At 32.9% G+C, this 20,753-nt stretch overlaps 3 protein-coding genes across 4 annotated transcripts in view; 1 reads left to right on the top strand and 2 right to left on the bottom strand.

Annotated features, from left to right (window-relative positions):
• Nucleotides 1-4,864: 4,864 nt before the first annotated feature.
• Nucleotides 4,865-6,955, bottom strand: LOC130442859 (glutathione S-transferase C-terminal domain-containing protein homolog). The gene is made up of 2 exons (XM_056777242.1): nt 6,815-6,955; nt 4,865-6,528 (listed from the first exon to the last, which is right to left on the bottom strand). Exon 2 carries the CDS (start codon nt 6,526-6,528, stop codon nt 4,897-4,899), a length of 1,632 nt encoding a protein of 543 aa, XP_056633220.1. The 5' UTR covers nt 6,815-6,955; the 3' UTR covers nt 4,865-4,896.
• LOC130442860 (protein JTB) lies at nt 6,819-7,516 on the bottom strand. Its single transcript, XM_056777243.1, has 3 exons — nt 7,329-7,516; nt 7,128-7,273; nt 6,819-7,075 (listed from the first exon to the last, which is right to left on the bottom strand). The coding sequence occupies exons 1-3, from the start codon at nt 7,382-7,384 to the stop codon at nt 6,819-6,821; spliced, it is 459 nt and encodes a 152-aa protein (XP_056633221.1). The 5' UTR covers nt 7,385-7,516.
• Nucleotides 7,517-11,728: 4,212 nt separating this feature from the next.
• LOC130442934 (thrombospondin type-1 domain-containing protein 4) overlaps nt 11,729-20,753 on the top strand; it is a 258,268-nt gene continuing 249,243 nt past the window's right edge. Inside the window, exon 1 of one of the 2 annotated variants that reach the window (XM_056777343.1) lies at nt 11,729-11,991. In XM_056777343.1, the coding sequence (XP_056633321.1) occupies nt 11,966-11,991 (26 nt within the window). In that variant the 5' untranslated portion in view covers nt 11,729-11,965. The remainder of the gene's footprint in view (nt 11,992-20,753) is intronic. The other variant, XM_056777344.1, reaches the window with a different exon arrangement.

Raw genomic sequence — 20,753 nt, forward strand, 5'->3', positions numbered from 1 at the left:
GTTGAGTAAGTATTAACTTTCGTAGATGAAGTTATATTATAAATTACTTCGAGTTAAGTACTACATTTAATATACAGTAGGCTGCAGACTTGATTTAATAATGTTAACTTGTATCAACTGCTGGTTGATGTTCGGTTATTTTTTTTTTCAGCTTTCCGTGACCGTTATCGATCATTGACACTGTTATTGACAACACCATTTCACAAAATTCAACTTTTTATTTGTCACCACGAATTTATTCGGCCAAAAGTTATGATAAAAATGTAATTAACTATCAATTGTAACCAGAACCAAGTAATAAAGAAATAATTTTTACACCATGTGCTAATACTTATGCTTTTGTTTCCCATCGGTCAATAATAACCATTAATTAGTTCCCAAAAACACGTACTGAACACACTGTTTACACCAACACTTACGATTACCCTGTCTGACGCGCGTTTCGACGAGACTGGACACTATCTACACCAACACTCACGATTACAATGTCTGACGCGCGTTTCGACGAGACTGGACACAATCTACACCAACACTCACGATTACAATGTCTGACGCGCGTTTCGATAATCAAGTTATCGTCTTCAGAGACTTCACCTCCAGCTTTAAGGAGCATCCCTGAAAGTACAGTTTGGAAAATATTGAATGTATCTATGAACAACTCAAGTCAAACTTCATGATGGCATTGTCAGATTTGACCCAAACTCAAGTAGCAACCCTCGTACGACTTTTGTACTTCCCTGTCCAATTTGTTCCACAACAACTCAAACGGGTTGAGGTCTGACGACTGTGCGGTTCAAATTATTACTTTGTAGAAGATACATTTCTAGAAGATCCATTTTCCATCGGTCAAAAGCTAACCAGAACGTACTTAAAACATTTTATTTTAAAAATTCCTTCACTTTTTACCAGTTCTTCAGTGGGTTTTCCTCCAAAACAACCCTAATTTTCCAAACTGTACTTTCAGGGATGCTCTTTAAAGCTGGAGGTGAAGTATCTGAAGACGTTAACTTGGTTATCGAAACGCGCGTCAGAATTGTGAGTGTTGGTGTAAACATTGTATTTAGTATGAATATCGGCAATTCCAATGATGGCAAATGATTGTGCATTTTTTCGCACTGTACAGTATTGAGCCCTAAACTAATTCTGAACGCGGAGAGGGTATGTAAAAGTCGTTATACGCGTACCTAAGTGGATAGCAACGATCTTTTACGAATTAAGCAAAAGGATTCAGTTTTTTTGTAACTGATTTCAGCGGAAAAATCCTGTTACATAATTTTTTGGTATTTATTCGTTATATCACCACCACCACAACCACGGAAATTGCGAGGTATGAATAATAAAAGTATCTGGATGGGTTAGAAGTCTATTTTACATAAATGGCTAGGTTAGGTTAGGTTAGGTCCTCCCGGCGTACTCAACTCCCAAGGATTTAGGAAGAGGAGGGTGGTTTAGTGGGTGAGAGCCCCACACAAACTCGCAGCATCCGCACCCGCCCGCTGTGAGGACGGCATTAGCTTCCACCCCACCTCAGGGCTAAAAAAAGTTAGGTTAGGTTAGTTTAGGTTACGTTAGCTTAGTTTGGGTTAGGTTAGGTTAGGTTAGGTTGGGTTGGGAGAGACGGAAAGAGTGAAATGTATTGTTTAAGTTTTTTTGTATTTTTCTAGATATAAAAATGTCGGCTATGGTGGTGGTGGTATAACGAAGAAGACTCAATTTTTTTTAGAAAAAGCGGCGTTTCGAGGAATTGTCCACAACGAGCCTTAAGAAAAGCCTTAATAGTCCCAATCTGCGCGAATTATGACCTACATTATATGTCGTTAAATAATAAAATTATTAATCTACAAATAATAAAAAAAAAAACGTAAAATAATTTTCCAGAATAACAAATTAGATAATTTTCTCAACAATCGGAATTTGTTGACATTCTTATTATTACAAAATACGCGTACAATTTCTAAATTTAGTACAAAATTATTGACGATTATTATTAACAGATCGTGAATTATTTATTTATAATTATTATTATCACAAAGCAATTCGCGTCAATGACAGTTTTTCAACCATCTTGTGATGCAATCGACTCTCAACTATATAAGCGACGAAAAATGAAAATTTCACTCAAAATAAAACAAAGTTCTGACAAGTGACAATAAAGTTTGAAAAAGAAGAAAAAAATGTACAAATTCTTCGTTATTATATTCTGCTTTATAGTAGCAGAAACTAGGAACATTAAAAACATCGACGAAGTGAACGACATCAGAAAAAGATCGTTGGACGATTCATCAATCGAACAAATACATCAACTTCCGTATTTGAGGCGACCAAGGCGTTCGATATCGGATGCGGATACATTTTCGAAACGGGAGATTTTGGAACCGGAAGGAATTTACGACGCATCCAATTCGGGTAGATTCAGAAGGGACGTTGAACTAGGAGGAGGAAATACGAAGAAGATCGTCGGTTTAATAAGAAAAATTTATGTACCTAAACAACGTATTTATCGAAGATTCGCTCAAGATAGATACACCGGAGGATTGGTTTTTGATTCTTGGATGGGGAGATTGTAGAGAAAAAACAAAACGAATTTTTCAGTTTGATATTTATGTGATATTTTTTGTGATTGGAGGTAATTTTGATTATTTATACGTTAAAGACTGTTTTGAGTAGAGTTATTAACATTGCGTTTTATTTTTTTTTGTATTTTTTTAAATAAATTAGTGAGAATTAAGTATTTTTTACTATCACTTCTTCTTCTATTAGAATTATTAATGCCCTTTCGAAAGTCAGGGTACTGGGATCAAAGTTTTCATTCTCCTTTTATCCAATTTTCTCCACTCGTTCCGATCCTCTGTTGTATTTTTTCTTCTGCCTTCCTTCTTCGTGTGCTACTTGTTGTGGTCGAATTTTCCTGAGACTGTTTTTGGAGGATATAAGTACTAAATACTGATTTAGTACTACTTATACAGATGTTGAGAGTAAATAAGTAAAAAGAGGACTGTTTTTTGGAGATGTAAGTACTAAATACTGATTTAATACTCCTTATACCAGGGTTGAGAGTAAAATAGTAAGAAAAAGATTGTTTTTGGAGGATATAAGTACTAAATACTGATTTAGTACTACTTATACTGATGTTGAGAGTAAATAAGTAAAAAGAGGACTGTTTTTTGGAGATGTAAGTACTAAATACTGATTTAATACTCCTTATACCAGGGTTGAGAGTAAAATAGTAAGAAAAAGATTGTTTTTGAAGGATATAAGTACTAAATACTGATTTAGTACTACTTATACAGATGTTGAGAGTAAATAAGTAAAAAGAGGACTGTTTTTTGGAGATGTAAGTACTAAATACTGATTTAATACTCCTTATACCAGGGTTGAGAGTAAAATAGTAAGAAAAAGATTGTTTTTGGAGGATATAAGTACTAAATACTGATTTAGTACTACTTATACAGATGTTGAGAGTAAATAAGTAAAAAGAGGACTGTTTTTTGGAGATGTAAGTACTAAATACTGATTTAATACTCCTTATACCAGGGTTGAGAGTAAAATAGTAAGAAAAAGATTGTTTTTGGAGGATATAAGTACTAAATACTGATTTAGTACTACTTATACTGATGTTGAGAGTAAATAAGTAAAAAGAGGACTGTTTTTTGGAGATGTAAGTACTAAATACTGATTTAATACTCCTTATACCAGGGTTGAGAGTAAAATAGTAAGAAAAAGATTGTTTTTGGAGGATATAAGTACTAAATACTGATTTAGTACTACTTATACAGATGTTGAGAGTAAATAAGTAAAAAGAGGACTGTTTTTTGGAGATGTAAGTACTAAATACTGATTTAATACTCCTTATACCAGGGTTTAGAGTAAAATAGTAAGAAAAAGATTGTTTTTGGAGGATATAAGTACTAAATACTGATTTAGTACTACTTATTCCGGGGTTTGAAGTGAATAAGTAGGAAAAGAACTGTTTTTGGAAGATACAAGTACCAAATATTGATTTAGTACTACTTATTCCGGGATTTGAAGTAAATAAGTAGGAAGAGGACTGTTTTTTGAAGATATAAGTACTAAATACTGATTTAGTACTACTTTTGCAGGGATAGCAAGTAAATAAGTGGGAAATGGACTGTTTTTGGAAAATGTTAGTACTGATTTAATACTACTCATACCAGGGTTGATATGAGTGCTAAATACTGATTTAGTACTACTTATACAGAAGTTAAAAGCCTATAACTAGAAAGAGGACTGCTTTTGCAAGATGTAAGTACTAAATACTACCAAGTTCAAAAGTGACTAAATAGGAAAAGACGTTAGAAGTTATAAATAGGAGAAAGGATGATGTTTGCAGGATTTAAGTACTCATTTACTAATTCAGTACTACTCAAACCAAGATTAAGAGAAGATAAATAGAAAAAGGAGTATCTTTGTACGTTCTACGTACTAATTTAGTACTATTCGATATAAGGTTAGAATTGAATAAATAGAAATAAGTAAGTTTGCACTAAATATTGATTTAGTACTACTTAAACCAATGTTAAGAGTAAATAAATAGTAAAAGGAGTATTAATCGACGACATAAGTACTATGTAATGATTTAGTACTACTTGCATCGCGGTTAAAATCGAGCAAATAGGAAAAAGGGATATTTTAGTATGATATAAGTACTAAATGCCAATTTAGTAATACTTGTATCATTATTAAAAGTAATACAAGTTTAATAAAGAAATGTTTCTGACCGGACACGGTCATTTAAGACGTCATCTACAGATTAAGGGCATTACCAACGACCTGGAATACAGTTAGTACATGGTTTTTCAAAGGATGCCGGGATATAGGGGAAATAAGGGCAGTAAAACATAAATTTTTCTATCAAAATTTTAATAAAATCAAACTTCATTTCAATAGACCAACCAATAAATTATTTTTATACGTACAACTATGAGGAACCAATTTCCCTAAATGCACTTCATAACCAAAACTTTCGATATAAAATTTCCTATCGGTATCGACGACGTCCATACAGAAATAACCCTGTTTCGTCTTGAGATTATCCTCGTCGTGAGTTTGGTCGGCGGCGTGCGCGAAGTTGAGGTAATTCTTCAAATCAACATCCGAATTTCGAAACCGTTCGCTACGAGGGTAACTCAAACGATGACAATCCCTTACGCCGCCGTAACAACAAGGACAAACCACTAAATGAGCTTTTTTTTCGACGCAATTTTGTATAACTAAATCCGTAGCGACACCGCACGCGTGTAGAGCCACTCCTATATCGAAATCACCATCGAAATAATCCAAATTCGATTGTACGAGCGATACGTTAGTCAACGAGAGTTTCTTTATAGTTTCCTCGGCTCTCGATAGAGACCTCTCCTTATTTTCGACTAAAATAACCTGGCAATTAGGTAGCAAAACACCCAGGAGGATTCCCAAATGTCCGCTTCCGCTACAGAAATCTACTATCTTGTATTCGTTTTTTTTCGCTATTTTCATAACCGCTTTTGATAAATTTTCCAATTGCTCGCTTTTTCTGCCGGCTCGGGTTTTCGGTAAAGCCCCGCCGTTAGGATTGGCTGCTAAAGGGATTTTCGACCAATCGAATTCGATTTCCATACCGAAAGGCGTTTTATTATTTTTTATTTCCGGGTAAATATTTTTCAGTAGTTCGAATGATTCTTCTAGATCGTTCTGTTTAGTATAAATCCGCTTTTCCGGTTTATAACGAACAGGATCGGATTTATATAAACTTTGCTTGATAAAATTTGATTCTATTATTTGCGTTGAGGCGATTTTCTTTTGGGTTATTCGTATTTTTTTAGCCGATAAAGTATTTTCCATTTTACCGAACCAAATCGCAGTTAGAGGTAATTTTTCGAGTAAATTATTGGGAGAATTTTTCAACAACACCTCGTAACATTGATATAATATAATATCGGATAGAGTCATTTGAGGTCCTTCGCTGAAACTGTGCATTTCGGTTTGACTATTAAATTTTCTAGCCACTTTATATACGTTATGAATTCGCGCAGGTGTCGATAGATGGTACTCAAATCTAAGCATATCCGGTGGTATGAAAAACGTTTTTTCTTTATTATATTTATTTTTCAAAATGTCCTTCGTAGTTTCGATGATATCGATTTCGCAAAATCTCGTCCAAGTCGACGTTTCCGAACAAGATAAAAGACAAGCTTCTCTGAACCCCAATAAATCTCTTATATCGCTTAAATCGCTAATTTTAATTAAACTTCTGGCTACCGAACATAAACCTGCGACGGTTCGTCGTTCGGATACTAAAACCGGCCAAATAACCAACGTCGCCGGTTCTGGTATAGGCGTTGTTTCGAAATTTAGATTTTCCAAAGAAATTTCAATCAAAGGTATCGACGGTTTTTTCAATACAGTTTTTACAACTAAAATAACGTTCGCTTTCACTAATTTGTAAATAAATAGTATAATTGAAGTTTCAACATCCACCCAATTCGAAGAATCCCCGTAGGTGCGTATGTACAAATTCGTGGGGGTCATCTGAAAATGAAAATAAACTCATTTTTGTGCAAATCAAATTCCTAAAATATGTTTGAATGAACATTTCTCTGTAAATTACGATAAATTGTAATAAACAACGTTTTTACTAAGCCACTGTATTTTTTAATAAAAAAACTCGTTTCTATCAAGTGGTACAATTAAAAACATAATTTATTTGAATTCCTGTATTAAATTTAATAAATATTAGTAAAATTGATCATTTTAGTTAATGTTAATTAACATTTTCCTAAATAAACAAGAAATATCTCATGTTATAATATCATACCTTATCAAACACAGTTAGCAAGCTGCCTTTGGACTCTCTGTAAAATACGCTTGTTCAAAACTCTTTTTCTGGATACAACACAAACTGTAGATAAAATTCCGATCGCAAACATGCAGCCTTCGAATCTCCAGAACGCCAATTCGTCGTAATAAACGGCTTTATCACAACTTCTGGTAACAATTTCACCATTTGAACATCTCAATACTTCTTTGTAATAACTGTGGATACACACCCCGATAGATTTGCTGTTTATTTCGAAATCTTAAACACGTAAATCCGTAACGATGTATTAGTAAAATAGAAATGTTTTTACCTGTGCAGGGCTCGCATTCCTTGACATTTTCGTAATGTCCCGCTTCCCAGCAAGTAGAGTTTTGCTCTACGACGAAATTCGATTTTTTTGGACGTTTAGTTGATTCCGTCCAATGCGATTCGATCAATAGCACTAATATAGTCAATCTTGAAAAGAATTTTTATTTGCTTTAAGGTTATGTACGTGTTTGTTTCTACTTACATTCCTAATATTGTAATACCGAGTAACATGCGTTTCTTTGGACACGATTCTATCATTTTCTTATTGAATTATAAAATAATTACAGCAATCATTATCTTTATTTTTAATAAATATATTATGAAAGCCATAAATGACTTATCAAATTTTAACCTAAAAATACTTTGTCAATCAGATTTGACATTCGTCATAGAACTTATATTAAGTACAGTTTACACGATTACTATCAACAATATTCCTAATTGAAATCGAATTTTGTATAATTTATTATACAATAACATCAAAATGAGAATTTTTTCAATTGTTGAAATCAATAAATAATCATATTAACTGGATTTGTTCTAAAAATAGAGTAGTTTTTATAATAGTTTATTACAATGTGAATCTACCTTAACATGTTTCTTCTACGTTCTATGAAAATGAATAAAAGATAGATTTTATTATAAAAATTATAAATTTGTTTTCGTTCCCACTAAATATTTAGAAATTATTATTGGAATGTAAATTAGTTACATAATCTATTTCTAAATACAGATATTACCAAATAATAATATTACTCTCGCCATCTATGATACGATTGAAGAAGCTTTACGTAATTCACAAGTTTCTCTATTTCATTTTCTTAGTTTGTAAATCTGTAAATAGATGACGTCGTTATCCAAATCAAAAATTTGAAAGAAATTATTCATATGAAGGTATTTATGATTTATTTATACAAAGTGGTATATAGATAATGTTATATCTCGTAAATGTAGATTCTGTACCCCAAAAAATGACATATCAACCCCATTCGAATGTTTGTTTACATAAAATTTCAAATTCATTTATGATTATAGGGATAGTTTGTACTTGGAATATTTATTGAATTGATTTTCTATCTAAATTTGATATTTTTTTGAGTCCTGAATATTTTGTACGAGGAGCATAAAATATTACTGAATAAAAATCTCCTCACTCAATATTTATTTTCATAATTTGGCAAGTTATTTTAAAATAACTATTCATGGTAGTAGATCATACAGGGCGTGAAAATTATTATGATTATTGTTGAAAGTTGAGGTAATTTAAGAAATATTTAAGTGACTTTTCCTCTGTTTCTTTGAATGTATAATTTTGGCAGATGACAGAAACAATCAACGAAAACGTTTTATACAGGGAAGCATATCATATAGTATTGTGAGTTGAGTAGATATTTATAAATGTATAGATACAGGTGGTAGCAAAAAAAAAATCGTAGAAATTCCATTAATTTTCAAAAAATTTTCATGATTTACATGAATTTTTATGAATTTTCACAAATTCCCATGAATTTATATGTTTTCCTTAATTTTTAGTAATTTCCATTAATTTTCGTAAATTTTCATAAATTTCCACGAAATTTCGATACAATTTCAAAATTGGCATAAATTTTTGTGAATTTTCGTGAATTTTTATATAATTTCAAAAATTTCGATGGATTCTTATCCATTTCCATAACTTGTTCATTTATTTTGTGAATTTTCATAAGCTCTCATAAATTTCCATACATTTTCATAAATTTTTATAAATGCCCAGAAACTGTCATAAATTTCCATGTATTTTCATCAATTTGATGACTTTTCTTAAGTTTTTGTGAATTTTCGTGAATTTTCATATATTTTCGAAAATTTCAATGGATTCTTAACCATTTCCATAAATTTTTATCAATGTTCATTTATTGCCATGAATTTCCATAAATTTTCATGATTTACATGAATTTTTATGAATTTTCACAAACTCCCCCGAATTTCTATATTTTCGTTAATTTTTTTGAATTTTTCACAAATTCCCCCGAATTTCTATATTTTCGTTAATTTTTATGAATTTCCATAAATTTTCACAAACTTTCATGAATTTTTGTGAATTTTCGTGAATTTTCATAAATTTCCATACATTTTCATAAATTTTTATAAATGCCCAGAAACTGTCGTACATTTTCATGAATTTTTATCAATTTCAATTTACAAGACTGTAAATTTTCGTAAATTTTCAAGAACTTTCATATATTTCCATGAATTTTCACAAACTTTCATGAATTTTCGTGAATTTTCATAAATTTCCATACATTTTCATAAATTTTTATAAATGCCCAGAAACTGTCGTACATTTTCATGAATTTTTATCAATTTCAATTTACAAGACTGTAAATTTTCGTAAATTTTCAAGAACTTTCATATATTTCCATGCATTTTCACAAACTTTCATGAATTTTCGTGAATTTTCGTGAATTTTCATAAATTTCCATACATTTTCATAAATTTTTATAAATGCCCAGAAACTGTCGTACATTTTCATGAATTTTTATCAATTTCAATTTGCAAGACTGTAAATTTTCGTAAATTTTCAAGAACTTTCATATATTTCCATGAATTTTCACAAACTTTCATGAATTTTTGTGAATTTTCGTGAATTTTCATAAATTTCCATACATTTTCATAAATTTTTATAAATGCCCAGAAACTGTCGTACATTTTCATGAATTTTTATCAATTTCAATTTACAAGACTGTAAATTTTCGTAAATTTTCAAGAACTTTCATATATTTCCATGAATTTTCACAAACTTTCATGAATTTTTGTGAATTTTCGTGAATTTTCATAAATTTCCATACATTTTCATAAATTTTTGTAAATGCCCAGAAACTGTCGTACATTTTCATGAATTTTTATCAATTTCAATTTACAAGACTGTAAATTTTCGTAAATTTTCAAGAACTTTCATATATTTCCATGAATTTTCACAAACTTTCATGAATTTTTGTGAATTTTCGTGAATTTTCATAAATTTCCATACATTTACATAAATTTTTATAAATGCCCAGAAACTGTCGTACATTTTCATGAATTTTTATCAATTTTTATCAATTTCAATTTACAAGACTGTAAATTTTCGTAAATTTTCAGGAACTTTCATATATTTCCATGAATTTTCACAAACTTTCATGAATTTTTGTGAATTTTCGTGAATTTTCATAAATTTCCATACATTTTTATAAATGCCCAGAAACTGTCGTACATTTTCATGAATTTTTATCAATTTTTATCAATTTCAATTTACAAGACTGTAAATTTTCGTAAATTTTCAGGAACTTTCATATATTTCCATGTATTTTCACAAACTTTCATAAATTCTTGTGAGTTTCAATATATTTCCATCAATTGCCAGAAATTTTCATAAATTTTCATATATTTTCTATTTATATTCGATACACTTTCATAAATTTTCATCATTTCCATAAATTTTCATAAATTGTCTTAGATTTTGTCAAGTTTCAAGATATCTTCAAACATTTTCACAACTTTCATAAATTCTCATAAATTTCCGTACATTTTCATCAATTTTTCTAAATTTTCGTGAATTGATTCCAAAAATATTATGATTTTTATTGTTTTTTTACCATTTCTGTAAAAATATTTAACTGCAATTTTCAAATTTTTGAAATTGAAAGTTTCATAAGGGTTGAAATATTTAAAAAGCGAACACTTCAAATACAAATACAATTTTGAATAATTTTCAATTATAAAAGAATCATTGAGATTATTTTTCAGCGTTTTAAATGATTAGGGGATGATTTGAAGGGGTTGCATGATTTTGAATGATCATAAACGTGCTTGAGAACGTCAACAGATTTACGAATCAAACATTCAAATTTCATTTCACCAGAAACATGCACGAAATCTGTTATTTCAAATTTTTTTGTAATAAGGGGTAGTTTACACCCCCGAAAATATAAAAAGCCCTGTTTGGCACGGGGAATATTTCGTAAAAGAGGGTAAATTCAAATTTTCATGAAAATCGAGATCATAATAATAATAAGTGTGTTTCAAAAAAGCTTTCAATATTACTACCCTCAGAGGATGGACTTCGTAGGGGTTGCATGATACCAATTAATCATAAACTTGTTCGGAAATACCAACAGATCTACGAATAATTAATTTAAACTGTATTTTCACTTAAATACATGATAAAATTCAAGATTTTTAATTTTTTTACGATACGGGATAGTTTTCACCCTTAAAAAATGAGATACTCAGGGTAGATTTCGAATAAGGGGGTGTGTAGAGCTTAAATACGTAATTTCCATAAAAATCGACGTCGATTAACAAAATTCCACAGTTTTAACATTTTTTACCGCTGATTCCTGGCCTATAGAATTGGTTGTAAATCAATAATAATTTCCAAAAAATAAATTGGTATCAAAAGATGTAATAACAACAAAATTTTGAATAAATATATTTCTGTTTTCCATTCGAATAAAATGTTTTTAAAAAATAAAATATTCGTAATAATAGTTTAAACATTTATCTATTATTTTTAATTAAACAAACCAAAATCTAGTAGTTCAAAGTTACTCAACTCAACGTCGACTTTTCTCCTCGTAATTTAGTTGCTTTCCGCTCTTCGAACGGCCAATACCATTTAGCGCAAGCTTGGTGTTTACAAGCGCACGTGTAACACGTGACAATGTGTTTGACAACAAACAAAACCGCGGCGATTTTTCGGATATTTGATTTTTCGGTATAAGTCGAAAAAAAAAATGACTTCATGTGCGTTTGCTTATTTACTAAGTGAAGTTAATTAATTTAATTTTTAATCGGTTTTCTGTGACTGTTTATAACACGATGTATTTAGGAAACATTTTTTTTCGGTGAGCCTTTAAATTTTCTTTTATCTTTTATTGAATTTTTTTTAATAAAACGACCACCTTTTAAGGCGATTTATATTCTCAATGCCCAATCACGAAATTTCGCAAAACATGGACCAATCATTATCGTTTATTATTTTTTTATTTATTTTATAATGAAATTTTGCGTGACCTCAAATTTTTTTTAATCAATTCCTTTCATTCCAATTTGTAAATCTGGTTAATGGACCTATTAGTCCGAGAGCTGGTTACAAAAAATGGGGTCGATAAGATGCGCGTCATTTTTGCTTGTAAACTGGCCACCCCAACTTAGTACATCACCAAATGCCAGTTTTTAAGGTCAATTAGGATATGAAAATGATTTTCCTTAACGCAAAAATCGTCTGTAAAACTTCAAAAAACGTTTGGTAAACAAACTTCTGAATATCCTACTGACTGCGCCATTTAACTTTCGAGGAATTTGTACATCACCAAATTCCAATTTTTAAGGTCAATTAGGATATGAAAATGACTTTCCCGAACGGAAAAATCGGCTGAAAAACCTCAAAAAACGTTCGATAAACAAACTTCTGAATATCCTCTTGACTGCGCCAATTAACTTTCGAGGAATTTGTACATCACCAAATGCCAGTTTTTAAGGTCAATTAGGATATGAAAATGATTTTCCTTAACGCAAAAATCGTCTGTAAAACCTCAAAAAAATTTCGGTAAACAAACTTCTGAATATCCTACTGACTGCGCCATTTAACTTTCGAGGAATTTGTACATCACCAAATTCCAATTTTTAAGGTCAATTAGGATATGAAAATGACTTTCCCGAACGGAAAAATCGGCTGAAAAACCTCAAAAAACGTTCGATAAACAAACTTCTGAATATCCTCTTGACTGCGCCAATTAACTTTCGAGGAATTTGTACATCACCAAATGCCAGTTTTTAAGGTCAATTAGGATATGAAAATGATTTTCCTTAACGCAAAAATCGTCTGTAAAACCTCAAAAAAATTTCGGTAAACAAACTTCTGAATATCCTACTGACTGCGCCATTTAACTTTCGAGGAATTTGTACATCACCAAATTCCAATTTTTAAGGTCAATTAGGATATGAAAATGACTTTCCCGAACGGAAAAATCGGCTGAAAAACCTCAAAAAACGTTCGATAAACAAACTTCTGAATATCCTCTTGACTGCGCCAATTAACTTTCGAGGAATTTGTACATCACCAAATGCCAGTTTTTAAGGTCAATTAGGATATGAAAATGATTTTCCTTAACGCAAAAATCGTCTGTAAAACCTCAAAAAAATTTCGGTAAACAAACTTCTGAATATCCTACTGACTGCGCCATTTAACTTTCGAGGAATTTGTACATCACCAAATTCCAATTTTTAAGGTCAATTAGGATATGAAAATGACTTTCCCGAACGGAAAAATCGGCTGAAAAACCTCAAAAAACGTTCGATAAACAAACTTCTGAATATCCTCTTGACTGCGCCAATTAACTTTCGAGGAATTTGTACATCACCAAATGCCAGTTTTTAAGGTCAATTAGGATATGAAAATGATTTTCCTTAACGCAAAAATCGGCTGAAAAACCTCAAAAAACGTTCGGTAAACAAACTTCTGAATATCCTACTGACTGCGTCATTTAACTTTCGAGGAATTTGTACATCACCAAATTCCAATTTTTAAGGTCAATTAGGATATGAAAATGACTTTCCCGAACGGAAAAATCGGCTGAAAAACCTCAAAAAACGTTCGATAAACAAACTTCTGAATATCCTCTTGACTGCGCCAATTAACTTTCGAGGAATTTGTACATCACCAAATTCCAATTTTTAAGGTCAAATAGGATATGAAAATGATTTTCCTTAACGCAAAAATCGTCTGTAAAACCTCAAAAAACGTTCGGTAAACAAACTTCTGAATATCCTACTGACTGCGCCATTTAACTTTCGAGGAATTTGTACATCACCAAATTCCAATTTTTAAGGTCAAATAGGATATGAAAATGATTTTCCTTAACGCAAAAATCGTCTGTAAAACCTCAAAAAACGTTCGGTAAACAAACTTCTCAATATCCTACTGACTGCGCCATTTAACTTTCGAGGAATTTGTACATCACCAAACGCCACTTTTTAAGATCAGCACAGATCGGATATGAAAATGATTTTCCCGAACGGAAAAATCGTCTGGAAAACCTCACAAAACGTTCGATAAACTTTCGAGGAATTCGTACATCACCAAACGCCACTTTTTAAGGAAAAATTGGCTGAAAAAGGTTAGGTTTGATTAAGTTAGATTGTTGATTGAATGCAACTACGATATTTAGAGTCTTTTGGCAGCCTTTGTTGTTCCATTTCGAGGTGGTTAGGTTAGGTTAGATTAGTTTAGGTTAGGTTAGAACAATAATAAAATTTTGCACTTAAATGACCAGTAGAACTTCATAAGCAGTTCGGTTCGACTTTATATCCACTACACCGCCTGGAAATTTTGGGAAAATACCGAGACGTACGTCTTGTCTTTATCCGAAAAGATGATGGACGAAGCCCAAAGCCTTTTCTTGATCAATAAAGAGGACGCTAGACCAAAATATATGACTCGTTATGTCTGCTTATTTATCTATGTGGAACTTATTAATATTTTTTTTGAGGAAAATCTTTTGAAACGTTTACAGAATGGATTAATTCCAATCTCATTTTATGATAATATTGAATCTATTTTTGGGACTTTTATCTTGTGGTATCTGAGTTTAAACAAATGTTGCAAATGAAAATTATCGTTTTATAAGTGAATTGTTAGGAAATTTTTTTATTAAAAATACTTTTATTTGATTTTAATTCAATTTTCTATGTTTTGTGTCTTTATTTAACTCCGAGTGAGTTAGACATCAGCTCTAACATATTCGTATAAATATTTTTCGGTTTTCTATCCGTCCTAAAGACGGAATCACCTTTTTCGAAACATCCTGTATACTTAAATTTATATGAAAAACATTGCATGTAATTAATCATCGATATTTCATCGACGTTTCCTGGACTATAATTGAAATCTCGTTCACAAAACTTCTGTATAATCATATGCAGAAGCAGAGTTGGTTTATCTGGGAAAGTAAATATGACATGACATTTTTCGAACTACATAATTTATTATTCCATATGATTATGGGAGTAATTTCAAACTGAACACCTTGTCAAGCTTGTAAGCTTAAGAACTTAACCTCTTTATTGAAATGATATACGAAAAAATGACTCCCTGTTATCGCTCGTGATTTTTTTTAAATCTTCTTAATTAATAAGATTTTGACGTAACATCGAATGTAATTATTTAATTTTTAAGCAGATTATCGATTTTGATGATAAGTACGTCTCGAAAATTATCGTTATTTCCATTTTGAAAATACATTATTTTTGAGAATTTAACACTTTTTATCATATCGAGGTCTTAAATACAAAAAGATATATACTACCCGTCAAAAGTTGTTCTTAAATTGTGAATTAATTTTTCGGTGTTTATGATTGTAGTTTAGTCCCTATGAGACGTAATAACGTGCTGTGATTCATACTTTTTGAGGCATGATAGAGTTTTATGTAGTGATCAGTTCAAGTTTGAGACTTTTGGGCCCACAGTTAGCAGATCAGATGAATAAATCCAGAGATCTGCCTTTCAAGGACTTCTACAGTGGAAAGGAGTTTGAGGGAAGCTGGTCTTGGACACATGAAGACCATGAAAGAGTTTTATGTAATGATCAGTTCAAGTTTGATACTTTTGGGCTCACAGTTAGCAGATCAGATCAATAAATCTGCCTTTAAGTACTTCTACAGTGGAAAGGAGTTTGAGGGGAGATGGCCTTTGACACATGAAGACCATGATAGAGTTTTATGTAGTGATCAGTTCAAGTTTGAGACTTTTGGGCCCACAGTTAGCAGATCAGATGAATAAATCCAGAGATCTGCCTTTCAAGGACTTCTACAGTGGAAAGGAGTTTGAGGGAAGCTGGTCTTGGACACATGAAGACCATGAAAGAGTTTTATGTAATGATCAGTTCAAGTTTGATACTTTTGGGCTCACAGTTAGCAGATCAGATCAATAAATCTGCCTTTAAGTACTTCTACAGTGGAAAGGAGTTTGAGGGGAGATGGCCTTTGACACATGAAGACCATGATAGAGTTTTATGTAGTGATCAGTTCAAGTTTGAGACTTTTGGGCCCACAGTTAGCAGATCAGATGAATAAATCCAGAGATCTGCCTTTCAAGGACTTCTACAGTGGAAAGGAGTTTGAGGGAAGCTGGTCTTGGACACATGAAGACCATGAAAGAGTTTTATGTAATGATCAGTTCAAGTTTGATACTTTTGGGCTCACAGTTAGCAGATCAGATCAATAAATCTGCCTTTAAGTACTTCTACAGTGGAAAGGAGTTTGAGGGGAGATGGCCTTTGACACATGAAGACCATGATAGAGTTTTATGTAGTGATCAGTTCAAGTTTGAGACTTTTGGGCCCACAGTTAGCAGATCAGATGAATAAATCCAGAGATCTGCCTTTCAAGGACTTCTACAGTGGAAAGGAGTTTGAGGGAAGCTGGTCTTGGACACATGAAGACCATGAAAGAGTTTTATGTAATGATCAGTTCAAGTTTGATACTTTTGGGCTCACAGTTAGCAGATCAGATCAATAAATCTGCCTTTAAGTACTTCTACAGTGGAAAGGAGTTTGAGGGGAGATGGCCTTGGACACATGAAGAGCATGATAGAGTTTTATGTAGTGATCAGTCCAAGTTTGAGACTTTTGGGCTCACAGTTAGCAGATCAGATCAATAAATCTGCCTTTAAGTACTTCTACAGTGGAAAGGAGTTTGAGGGGAGATGGCCTTTGACACATGAAGACCATGATAGAGTTTTATGTAGTGATCAGTTCAAGTTTGAGACTTTTGGACCCACAGTTAGCAGATCAGATGAATAAATCCAGAGATCTGCCTTTCAAGGACTTCTACAGTGGAAAGGAGTTTGAGGGAAGCTGGCCTTTGACACATGAAGACCATGATAGAGTTTTATGTAGTGATCAGTTCAAGTTTGAGACTTTTGGGCCCACAGTTAGCAGATCAGATGAATAAATCCAGAGATCTGCCTTTCAAGGACTTCTACAGTGGAAAGGAGTTTGAGGGAAGCTGGTCTTGGACACATGAAGACCATGAAAGAGTTTTATGTAATGATCAGTTCAAGTTTGATACTTTTGGGCTCACAGTTAGCAGATCAGATCAATAAATCTGCCTTTAAGTACTTCTACAGTGGAAAGGAGTTTGAGGGGAGATGGCCTTTGACACATGAAGACCATGATAGAGTTTTATGTAGTGATCAGTTCAAGTTTGAGACTTTTGGGCCCACAGTTAGCAGATCAGATGAATAAATCCAGAGATCTGCCTTTCAAGGACTTCTACAGTGGAAAGGAGTTTGAGGGAAGCTGGTCTTGGACACATGAAGACCATGAAAGAGTTTTATGTAATGATCAGTTCAAGTTTGATACTTTTGGGCTCACAGTTAGCAGATCAGATCAATAAATCTGCCTTTAAGTACTTCTACAGTGGAAAGGAGTTTGAGGGGAGATGGCCTTTGACACATGAAGACCATGATAGAGTTTTATGTAGTGATCAGTTCAAGTTTGAGACTTTTGGGCCCACAGTTAGCAGATCAGATGAATAAATCCAGAGATCTGCCTTTCAAGGACTTCTACAGTGGAAAGGAGTTTGAGGGAAGCTGGTCTTGGACACATGAAGACCATGAAAGAGTTTTATGTAATGATCAGTTCAAGTTTGATACTTTTGGGCTCACAGTTAGCAGATCAGATCAATAAATCTGCCTTTAAGTACTTCTACAGTGGAAAGGAGTTTGAGGGGAGATGGCCTTGGACACATGAAGAGCATGATAGAGTTTTATGTAGTGATCAGTCCAAGTTTGAGACTTTTGGGCTCACAGTTAGCAGATCAGATCAATAAATCTGCCTTTAAGTACTTCTACAGTGGAAAGGAGTTTGAGGGGAGATGGCCTTTGACACATGAAGACCATGATAGAGTTTTATGTAGTGATCAGTTCAAGTTTGAGACTTTTGGACCCACAGTTAGCAGATCAGATGAATAAATCCAGAGATCTGCCTTTCAAGGACTTCTACAGTGGAAAGGAGTTTGAGGGAAGCTGGCCTTTGACACATGAAGACCATGAAAGAGTTTTATGTAGTGATCAGTTCAAGTTTGAGACTTTTGGGCCCACAGTTAGCAGATCAGATGAATAAATCCAGAGATCTGCCTTTCAAGGACTTCTACAGTGGAAAGGAGTTTGAGGGAAGCTGGTCTTGGACACATGAAGACCATGAAAGAGTTTTATGTAATGATCAGTTCAAGTTTGAGACTTTTGGGCTCACAGTTAGCAGATCAGATCAATAAATCTGCCTTTAAGTACTTCTACAGTGGAAAGGAGTTTGAGGGGAGATGGCCTTGGACACATGAAGAGCATGATAGAGTTTCATGTAGTGATAAGTCCAAGTTTGAGACTTTCGGGCTCACAGTTAGCAGATCAGATCAATAAATCTGCCTTTAAGTACTTCTACAGTGGAAAGGAGTTTGAAGGAAGATGGCCTTGGACACATGAAGACCATGATAGAGTTTTATGGAGTGATCAGTCCAAGTTTGAGACTTTCGGGTCTAAGAGAAGCGCGAAGAGAAGTGGGCACGTCAAAGGAAAAACGGAAGGTAGTAGTGAAGAAGACGTCGAAATAAAATAAAGTAATCCAAAACTATCCTTTTCACAGCGACGTATCATCATCAATTACTTATTATGAACTCTAACCTCATCAAGTTATCGTTGCTATAAATTGTCTGTGTTTAGTCTCTCTGTAAGTTTTATAGATTATACTTCAAATTAGTTGATTATATGCTGTGAATCTAGAAGTTTATGTTAGTAAGCAGCCACCAGGTCCTCGCGAACCACCTTACGATCCATCTAGTGCAGTTTTAGGACTGATCGAAAGTATTTTCTATAAATAATCATAATTTATGATATTTTTTTTTCAGAATGTTTCTTTATGGCGAACTGTTTCTTTAGTCCTGAAGCATATAAATATCAAAATAAATCGTATTGTTTTTATCTGTTGTGTATAGTGTGAACAAAAACTTTTGACGGGTAGTGTATATCATCCTCGATAGGAATTGACATTTAAAACTTAATCGAACGTCGTAGGACGATCTAGATTGAAGTTCAGATCATTTTTATGCTACTTAGATACGATAATTATTAAAAATATCAATAATTTTTTGTTGAACGGCAATTTATTCTAAAATTTCGTTGAAAGCTATATAATAATGACGACATCTAATGTTTTATGGCAGTTAAATTATTTAAACGTTCTCAATTGGTGTATCGAATGTATTAGACGGACATTAATCCATCCCGATATTATCTAAATTTATTGTAAAGAAGTTTCGTTTTCATTCATTCATTCTTCAGATAATTTCTTTTAACTATAATGGAAATCTTAATGTTTCTACGAAGCGCAGGTAGAAAATCACATTCGAATTGTGATTTTGTCATAATAAACATTCAAGGCTAAATTGTGGGTGTAAATTTGAAAGGTAAACGATGCTTTTCTCTGCCCTGCATTACGTTCTGTAGCAGTATTTGTCTTTTCCGACCAACGCGTCTTGGTACTTCATCGCTGGGGATTCAATCAGTCCAGGTTATCTTCAAAATGAATCATATCTCAAAGTTTTTCATCATTTGAACTCTCAAGGTCCAAGTTTTAACTCCTTACACCAGTACTAACCACACCTAACATTCCTTGAATCATATTCTGACGTGGATTTTTAGATTTCTGTTCAATAATTGTCAACAGCTTTGTTTTGCGACCAATGCGTCTTGGTACTTCGTCGCTGGGGATTCTGTCTGTCCAAGGTGTCTTCAAGATGAATATATAGAGTCATATCTCAAAGTTTTTCATCATTTGAGCTTTCAAGGTCCAAGTTTTAGCTCCGTACACCAGTACTAACCACACCTAACATTCCTTGAATCATATTCTGACGTGGATTTTTAGATTTCTGTTCAATAATTGTCAACAGCTTTGTTTTGCGACCAATGCGTCTTGGTACTTCGTCGCTGGGGATTTTGTCTGTCCAAGGTGTCTTCAAGATGAATATATAGAGTCATATCTCAAAGTTTTTCATCATTTGAGCTTTCAAGGTCCAAGTTTTAACTCCTTACACCAGTACTAACCACACCTAACATTCCTTGAATCAGATTCTGATGTGGATTTTTAGATTTCTGTTCAATAATTGTCAACAGCTTTGTTTTGCGACCAATGCGTCTTGGTACTTCGTCGCTGGGGATTCTGTCTGTCCAAGGTGTCTTCAAGATGAATATATAGAGTCATATCTCAAAGTTTTTCATCATTTGAGCTCTCAAGGTCCAAGTTTTAACTCCTTACACCAGTACTAACCACACCTAACATTCCTTGAATCATATTCTGACGTGGATTTTTAGATTTCTGTTCAATAATTGTCAACAGCTTTGTTTTGCGACCAATGCGTCTTGGTACTTCGTCGCTGGGGATTCTGTCTGTCCAAGGTGTCTTCAAGATGAATATATAGAGTCATATCTCAAAGTTTTTCATCATTTGAGCTCTCAAGGTCCAAGTTTTAACTCCTTACACCAGTACTAACCACACCTAACATTCCTTGAATCATATTCTGACGTGGATTTTTAGATTTCTGTTCAATAATTGTC

This window comes from Diorhabda sublineata, chromosome 4 (assembly GCF_026230105.1).
Source record: "Diorhabda sublineata isolate icDioSubl1.1 chromosome 4, icDioSubl1.1, whole genome shotgun sequence".
NCBI lineage: Eukaryota > Metazoa > Arthropoda > Insecta > Coleoptera > Chrysomelidae > Diorhabda > Diorhabda sublineata.